Source organism: Sceloporus undulatus, chromosome 6 (assembly GCF_019175285.1).
Source record: "Sceloporus undulatus isolate JIND9_A2432 ecotype Alabama chromosome 6, SceUnd_v1.1, whole genome shotgun sequence".
NCBI lineage: Eukaryota > Metazoa > Chordata > Lepidosauria > Squamata > Phrynosomatidae > Sceloporus > Sceloporus undulatus.
Window position 1 is genome coordinate 78,200,963 of NC_056527.1, and position 9,650 is coordinate 78,210,612.

Consider the following 9,650-nt stretch of genomic DNA (forward strand, 5'->3'; position numbering starts at 1 on the left):
CACACCCACTACACAACATGGATAGTAGAGGCAGCCCTGTCTCTCCCTCACGTGATTATAAATGCATGGAGAAGAATCTCTGAATAGGACTCAAAAGTCTTTAATTACCAGAGACATCCCTCAGTTTCTGGTATGTGTTTCAGGTAAATCACTGTCCCCATTTTTCCCTGTTTTCTCTTGTGTAAGACACTGGTGATGTCTTAAATTCAGTACATGCATATATGCGGTAGCTTCCTTTTCTTCTTCCCTCCCTCTAATCATGTCTCTGAATAGTAAACATTCCTGAAAGTATTGGACTTGCAATTATTGTATAATTAGTACAACCTCTAGTGTGAGGTCAACTATTCTAAAACATTCTTACATTCTTTACAGATTCAGAGCACTACGGGGCTGATAAGTAAGTTCTAAGTGTAATTTAAAAAAATAATAATTCACATGTCTGCCTAGGCAATAGTAGGTCAGGAATCCATGCAGGAGATGACCAAGAGGGCTGGTTCTCTGATTAGTGCAGTGCTGGATATGCAAAGATATGGTGCTAGAAGATAAATGGATCGGATAAAGAGAGGAGGTGTCAAACAACCATGGGCAGTGAAGTTTTCCAGTCCTTCTTCCACCCTGGAACTCCTTGGTTGCTATCCAACACAGATGTAGGCGCCAGTGGGGTGAGATGAGAGCATTGTCCCTCCAAATAAGAATTCTAGTCCCCCCTCCAACACAATTTTTCTTCAGTCCCCAAATTTCTAGTATTGCAGAGAGTGAGACAATGAAAAGTGTTCACCCCTGTGCTCATATTCCCTTCATAACTTTGCCTGCCAGTTTACTTTGGATGCCTACATTGTGTTACTAAGGCGGGTTACAAACCGCCATAAAGTACGTATTCACTACGTACTAGGGTTAGGAAGGGGCGGTGCTTCCGCACCCCCCTAACCCTAGTACGTGCGCCATTGATGCCTCACGGCATCATAACTGCACCGCAGGAAGAAGCTCCATTTTGGAGCTTCTTTTTTGCTCCTCATGGGAATCGCGTGGTTTGGCTGCTGCGGCTCCCTCGCGGAGCATACAGCAGTGCCAGCAGACCGCCGCAAAGTGGCAGTCTGTAACACACCTAAATGCCCAAATAAAGTTTTAAATGATTACATTGCTAGAGTATACATTCTTCTACATTTTTATTATAGTGATAGTGCTAAAGTGCTATAACACTTTAGAGTACTAAGGAGATTATCACACCAGCCTCTTTCTCGTTGCTGTCACAGGAATAAAATAAAATGGTAACATACCACTTGTAAAGCAGCTACCACCGCATCTCTTTCATTCATGAGAACAGGGCTGCTGCCCCCATCACATTCTCTTCTTACCTCCCCTTAAGCCCACCTACCCAGCATACCTTTAGGGTTTTCTTTTTTTAAAAAAAAAAATAAACTTTTTGTGCAATTCTGGAGCTCTGCACCTGCAATTTAAGCTTTTAAAGGTTTTTTTAAACTTCCGTTGAGACTACAGAGCTCTGGAATTGCATGAAAAACTGAGAAGAAAATAAAATAAAGATGGGGAGGGGTAAAAGGGGAAGGATCGTGCAACTGCCCCAGGAGTAACTTTTTACAATTGAGACACTATGGGATTGCTGGTTCATTCATAGGTTTCCTCCATGAATGAAAAGGGAAGGGTAGAGGACAGGACACCTGCAGTGGATGGCATCATCAAGCGATCAGCATTGCCAAATCTGCTTCCCTCCTAGCAAAATCATGGTTTAAAATCCACATGTGGTAATCTTCTAAATATAGAAGAATGGAATATGATCAAAGAACTGCTCAATCTTGTAACCAGAAATGTAATGAGGAAAGGAAGTTCTGTAGAAAACCTCCGTGACAAAAGTCATCACCTTTCAACACACCAGTGGAAATGTACAAAAGTACAGAAGTAATCAGACAATGAATACAGATATGAGAAGTTCAGTTCATCTTTATTATGGTCATAGACCAGCACAGATAAATGGGGGATACAGAATAAAAGATAAAAGGAGGTAATAACAAGGTAAAGACACAAGTCAAAAACAATATTTAAAATATCCTTTTAAAATCCAGTGTGACAGGGTAAGTTTGGTACTAGCCTACTGTGGAGGCCAATGCCTGATGGATTTTAACTGCAGCTGCACAGAATCTGGCAACATTATATGTTATATCAGGGGTGGTGTTCAGAAGCAGCAAAGACGTGTTAAATTGACTAGTGTGTCCTTAATGTTTATGCAGTAGAAGTGAAATAAGTCTGAGGTGGATGTCCCTGTAATATGAGCACTGGACTCAAACACACTCTTTTGAGCACTGGACTCATACATTCTCCTGTGACTCTGGTCTATTTGACCAGAGTCACAGAAGCCAAACATGGGAATTTACCCCTGCCCTATCAGAAACTCCAAGGACTGGGGTGAGAAAGTCCATCCTCTGCAGTGGTTTTAAAAAGTCATAGCTAGTTCCAAAAATTAAGGTGAAATAAACAGGAACAGGATATGGTGAGTACAGGTATGAGTTCCACAAAATCCTAAGGCTTTTAGCCAGTTTGGATTAGCTTTCACAAGAGCATTCAGCACGCTGTAACTAAAAAGTGGATTATTTTCAAGCAGTACAGTGGACCCTTAGTATCTGCTGGGGTTTGGTTCCAGAGTGCTCAAATCCCATTAAATACAATGGCATAGTAAAATGGTACATCCCGCCTAAAACCCAGGTACAAGCCACACTCGGCTGGCCGATTTGCAAAGTCAGGAAGCAAATAGACTTTGTAAATTGGCACGGCTTGTAGCTGGGTTTCAGGCGGGACGCAGTCAGGTGGCGGCTTCAGCGGCATTTTCCCTGTGATAATATCCAACTGCATTCCATAATCAACTTGAAAACAGCAGGGATAACTTGCTTTTTTCATAATTGGATAATCTCTCTAGTCTTCTACCAGTGGTTACTGTCATCAAGAACACAAAATCACTGGAAGAAGTAATTTTTAGATGTCAAATGGTCTGTACATTTAGATAGTAATAACTTATTCTGTACATTTTAAAAATGACAATTGGATCCTCCAGAATGGACAGATTTGCATTTGATTTATCAATTTGCCAGTTTGGGTAGGGAATCTGTAATGTTAGCTTTTTATTGAAATATGTCCTTTTTATACAACAATGTCTTGTCTGCATAGGCCAAAAGGCCAGTTTCCCCCCAGGTCTGGTGGTGTCCTGTTCAGACAATGCGCAGCCTAAACCCTAGTTCTTATGAGAACAATCTGGATAATTTCTGGCATGTTCAACAGCAGAACTGGGGTATAACACCTTTAAAACAAAATTTAAAAACATATATCTTACTCCAGATCTTCAGCGAAGATCCAGAGCCTTCTGTTCCTGCATCATGACAGCTGTCTGCACTGGTGTCCTGTTGAGCCATCCAGCATATACACTGCTGTCACCAGTTGATCACTTTGAGGTCAGAACATGGTGTCCAGTCATGCAATCATCGTTGAGTGTGGTAAGTGATCCACAACAGCAGCAGACATGAGCCTACATGGGAAGCTTCCCATGAGTAAATCGCCACAAAATAATTAGAAATCATAAAAGAAGCATAATAGGGGTTCACACCCCTGCACACTTCTCCCGTGAGTAACAGGAAGATCCCATTATTACCAAATGGCAGCTCCATGATGATTTACTGATGGGAGAAGTGAGCCCTGATGCCTCCATGACGATTTACTCATGGGAGAAGCACACAGGGGTGTGAACCCCGATCATGCTTCTTTTACAATTTCTAATGATTTCATGGCGATTTACTCACTGGAAGCCTCCCGTGTGAAAGAGTCCATGGTAGGCAGCTCAGTGGGAAGCTTGTGCAGACAGCTGCCCCACACAGAAATGGAGGGCCAGGTAATGTAAGGGAAGATTGAGGCAGCTCTGAGGCCAGGATACTCCACCTGCCCCCAAAGTAGCCTGGTCACAAACAAGGCCTTACTCATATGAATTTGGGCCCGTACAGACAGGCCAAAATAAAGCTGCTTTGGGTCACTTTGGAGGTATGCTGTTTAAATGATGCATGTGTCCTATAAGGCCAAAAACTGCGATCCAGTCCTTAGGACTGGAGTGTGGCTTTAGTGTAGCTTCCAGCCTCTTAGGACACATGCATCATTTAAACAGCATACTTCCAAAGTGACCCAAAGCAGCTTTATTTTGGCCTGTCTGTACGGGCCCTAACTTAAGTTGTATTTATTTTAATAGGTCTACTGTAGATGCAACTAAATCTGACTTGAACATCCTCTTTTAGTAACATTTTCTTTTAAAATCTATAGTTATAATGATGGGTATCTAATAATGGGTAGCCAAATGAGATGGAGGAAGGAATTCCAAGAATATGTTGTCAGTCTCCACCCTTAAAACATTTCAGAGTATTTTCTATCTGGATCTGTAGGTGAGAACATTAAGGAACCTGGATCCTCAGTATGGACTAGCAAAAGGACTGGGCAACCTGTCCCAGAAACACCTCTCCTCAGATGCAAGTTATTGTGCATGACATGTGAATGTGTTAAGTGTCCTCTTTTCAGATACCCTGAAGCCTCAATGCCTCTTAATTTCCTGTCCTTTCTTCCTCTATGAGCTTATGAATTCACATATATGCAGAACGGCAAATTAAAATGCTCACTAAGAAAAAGCAACCAAACAAGGAAACTTTCTTGTTGCGATAAAAGCTCACAGGCTGAAATCATTTCCCTCAAACAGGAAGAAGCAACACTGCCCTTTGCATGTGTGTCAACATTAAGAGCACCAAGGCCTGGACTTGTTCACAACCTACTTATCATGTTTGGTGGGTGGCCACCTACGTCAGGTGGTCACCTTGGTCACCCATTTATTCACACCACAGAAGGATAGCCTCCTTATTTGTGCTGGCAGCCAGAAAAGGTGATGTTGCCTTTTTGGGGGGGGGATGTATACACACATTCACAGGTCAGCATTTCATCTGCTCTTTGTCTGTAATTTCACTTTATAAAAATGCAGGTGAGCAATCAGAATTAAAGGAAAACAAAGGCTATTTTATGAAACAAATATGTGAATACGTATATGCAATGTGGGAATAAAAAAAATGAAACAGCAAACGCATGCTAACAATAGAAACACCCTCTACCTCTTGTGTGGCTATCTAATGTCCCATCTTCTCTTCTCTTTGATAGAAAGGAGATGTAGAGTTGGGTGTCATTTGCATGTTTATGACACTGTCACGCCAATCATGGGACAGAATAGCAGGAGGGAACCTAATCCTGTCTTATTATTTTATGAATATATCATGGAAGAACTATTTCAAGTGTTCCATATTACCTCTCACTGACCCCAGCTTATTGTTTTGTTTAGTTCACATGTTCATGTGGGCCATCAGGTTGTGCAGATCCAAGTGATGAGAAATCAATGCATGTATGAACCAAATATACATAGTCTTTGCCAGAAAGTTAAGAAAATACTAGAATCATACTGGAATTATACAGATGCCTCTCATTTCTAGTTTAAAGCTGAAAATTACCATTTGGGTGACAGAATTGTAAAGTCAATAGCAGGAGTCACCCTTTCCTCACTTGTCTATTGGGAAAGTCATATTTGGCTGGCATTGGTCAACACCCCATTAAAAGCCACCTTTTCCTGATGGAAGTCAAGGTGGGTAGTCCGAGTCAAAATGCAATGTGCTTGGTAGCTAACAGATAGAACTAACAGTGGAAACTAACAGACAGAACAGAACATGGATTGAACAATTCCATACCCTTCAACTGTCCCAGTTTGGCAGGGACAATCCCGATTAACCCTCTGACCTCATCCCAATTTACACCTACTGTTAAAATGACCCAGTTTCTCTCTCCTCTTCCCCCTTTGTACTCAGCTTACTTGAATTACTACAAATTGAGTTCAAAGTCCAAAAGTAATTTGCACTCAATTAATTCAGCGTGGGAGAAAAGAGGATAGAATCCTACCCTTCCCTGTAAGCTCAGGCAAAAGCAAACTGCTGCAGCCACTCCTAGCTTGCTTGTTCTTCCTTGTCAATAATTTTTGCCATCTTGACTACACTCTGATGTTTCTTGGCCGCATATGTCTTTGTTTTCATCTGTGAAATGCTGGACAACATGCAGTTCAAAATCATGGATGCTACTGTCCTCTGTGCACAATGCATTTGCTGCTGTAAGGCAGCAGCTCCTAGCTGTCTGTTCATCAGTTTGCATTAACTTTTCATCTGAGAATAAGTAGTTTGTCATTCATTAAATAATCAAAGTCTCCTGCAAACTGGTCCACAGCACTGCTTGCTCCATCTTCATGATTCACTGCCTTCTTTGACTTCTGTTGGGGTAAGTGCCTTTGCCACACTCTCTTGGCAGGTGTGGTTGGATAATTCAACTTCTACCTACCTTTGCAGGAGGTTTGCTCACTGTTCGTTGCATGAATCATTGCTTTAGGCGTTTCTTCATCCAACAAGAAGATGCTCCCACAACAGTGCCTCTGCAGAGATAGGAGTGGGAGTGACAACTCTTCCATGTACGCCCTCTGAAAGCTATGCTGCTCTATTCTACGCTTCCCTTTTGGAGTCTCAGAAAAACAAGGTGTGACTCTCATTTTAATTTTTGTACTTAGTTCAAAAATGTACTTAATACCTAAACAACCTGTGGAAGTTGTGCAGGGGTAAGGAGGAGGTTAAAGAAGCTTATTTTTGGTCTACCTCGCTGTGGTCATTCAGCAAACAGCAAGCTACCAAACTCATCTGAGTGCATGGGACCACCAACCAGCAGAAAACCCATCCCTAGGATCATCCATTTCTACTTCTTAGATGTATAACATAATCCTAAGCAAGTGCCTCACATGTGGCTGTGATTGCAGCTGTGAATTGTCACCTCACTGCTGACTCTCAAATAGTTACTTTGAGCACTGAATTTCCTTTGCGATACCATTAGTAACATTCCTAACTGAGAAAACAGGTTGCTTTCTTTAAAAATTCAAAGACCTTGTTAGGAAACCTGATACCAGCTGCTTTATGAAGTGAACTAAGCTTGTCTCATCAGGGTTGGAGAAGAGGGTGGAATCAAGGGAAAGGAATATGTGACACCAGAAAAGGGGTAATATGGAGTTAAGCAAAGGGAAATAATCAAGAAACATGCAGAGAGAAAGAAAAAAAATCAATTACAGATGGATCTGAAATGTGGCCCATCTCAATTTCTCTCTGTATTTTGGAGTTCTAAATCATCTTGTCTTTTTATAAAGGAATAGCTTATTTTTATGGGGATTTTTTTTTTGGGGGGGGGGGCTATGTGACCATGTTCAGGAAGAGTTTATTGGTGACATTTTGCCAGCAACTGTGGCTGGCAGCTTCAGAGAATTCTAGCATGGAAGTGAATGAGTTGGGTATATATATACTTCCATGCCAGCATTCTCTGACGATGCCAGCCATAGATGCTGGTGAAACATCAGGAATAAACTCTTCCAGAACACAGCCACATAGCTCAAAAAACCCACAAAAACTATGGATGCTGGCCATGAAAGCCTTCGACTTCTCATTGAACCCCTTATTGTTGGATGTTCTGTTTTCCAATTGCATACAGCACAGTCTTCACCCAAACATTGCCCCATTCTTTTAGTTCTTCCTGTCCTCTACATTAACTATGCACATGTGTGTATTGAAGAGAAATAATAAAAATACATCTTTCATTATAGATATGATTATACTGAGGTAGCTTTTGTGCAATGCTTCACCAGTGTACATATACAGTTGTGCATACTGATAAAATGCCCTAAAAAGCATTTTTACAGTCAGTTATACAAGATTCTTTTTTGCCTGGATCATTACTGAGTAGCAGGAGGGGGACCACTACGAAACACTGATGCTATGTTATATACATTAAGATTGTGTTCCTGTATAATGTGTTATATATGACCATGTGACCATTGGCAATATAGAACAGAAAAAGAGGGATCTGAAAGTCTTAGCAAATCATACATGTTTCAGTTCCAGCATGAATGTGAGAGGTTTTCCTAAGCATTATTCAGGTATCCAGTCATTACAGTCAGTTGTGTTACAATTGCACTCCTGTTTGTTGTTGTTAGCTGCTTTCAAGCCGACTTCGATACATGGCATAACCCTGTGGATGAGACATTTCCAAGCCCCACTATATTCCTCTGTTATGCTTAGGTTTTGTAGATTCAGGCCCATGCCTTCCCTAATTGTATCTATGTGTAGTCTTCCTCTCTTTCTACTGTCTTCCCCTTTCCCTAGCATTATTGTCTTTTTGAGTGAGTCATGCCATCTCATGATATGGCCAAAGTACAACAGCCTCAATTTAATCATCTTGGCTTCCAAGGAGAGTTCAGGCCTGATCTGTTCAAGGACCCATTTGTTTGTCCTTCTGACTCTCCATGGTATCCACAGCACTCTATTCTAGCACTACATCTCAAAAGAGTTGATTTTCTTCCTGTCTGCTTTCTACACTGTCCAGCTCTTACATCTATACACGGTGATGGAGAATCCATTGGATTAGACAATTCTAACTTTAGTGCTCAGTTGTATATCTTTACTCTTTAGGATCTTGTTGATTTCTTTCATCGCTGCCCTTCCCATTCCCAGTCTTCTTCTGATTTCCTGACTGCAGTCTCCTTTCTGGTCAATGTTTGAGCCAAAGGCACAGGAAATATTTAATTGTTTTGCATATCATATTTGCATAGGGCAGGAGAATGGGGTTGTATCCACTGGTCTTATCCAGACTATCACGTGTCCTTCCCTTCCTCCCCCTCTCCCCAGTCCTATCCGTACATCTTCTTACTCTTCTCTCCATGACATGTTTAATGGTCAAATTCAGGCTCCAAAGATTGGGGAGCACACAAAGCATAAGCTGCCCTTTTCAGGTGTTTCATCAGTATGCAGGTGGGGGCAACAGGAGCAGAAGGTACAGTCCATCTCTCCCAATTCAAGTCTTTGTAACTGTATAATTTAGAACAACCGGTCTCTTGTTAAACCAAAACAAGGCATGTGTGAACCAGACCACTGAAGAAAATGGCTTACCCTAACTGCATAAATATCTTTTTTTTCTTTCTTCCTAGTCTAAAATCATGGCTGAGATCCAGTACACTATGAAGGCTATAGACTCTTACATAAAGGCAATGGTTGCTACCCATGTTGCCACAGCATATGGCACTTGGGGCTGGAATATAGCATCCCAAAACCTGGATTTGATTGACATACAGTGAGAGCAACAGGCTTCCCCCTCTGACACATCAAATGAATTATTTGTTTTCCAAGGGATTACAACCCTTGGATACTCAGTCATCAGTGTTGAGCAATGGAAAGTAAATTATCTCTCAAGCTACTGGATTCATGAGAAGCCATGCTTTTGGAACAGCTAAATTAATGGAACATTATCATGTTGTCTGCTTTTGGCTAAAGAAAATAGCTTCCCACTTTGTAACAGAGAAAAACAAAGCAAAACAAAACTGAAAAATTCATGGTCTTGTATTGATTCTAAATGTCATATTCAAATTCACTTAGCATTTTATTTGTTAATTTGTAGTCCGTGGCTCATTACTTTGTAATGTGCAACCTATGAATTTGTAATGCAGATTTCTAATTATGACCATATAGCTTAATAACCTGAGTTGTTTACTGCATGTGCCACAA

At 41.2% G+C, this 9,650-nt stretch overlaps 1 protein-coding gene across 1 annotated transcript in view; it reads right to left on the reverse strand.

The window, feature by feature from the left end:
• LOC121933623 (transmembrane protease serine 11E-like) overlaps positions 1–6,526 on the reverse strand; it is a 24,369-nt gene extending 17,843 nt beyond the window's left edge. Inside the window, exons 1-2 of the mRNA XM_042473603.1 lie at positions 6,400–6,526; positions 2,698–2,873 (exon numbers count right to left, since the gene is read on the reverse strand). Coding sequence (XP_042329537.1) covers positions 2,698–2,873; positions 6,400–6,526 — 303 coding nt within the window. The remainder of the gene's footprint in view (positions 1–2,697; positions 2,874–6,399) is intronic.
• Between the last annotated feature and the right edge of the window lie 3,124 nt (positions 6,527–9,650).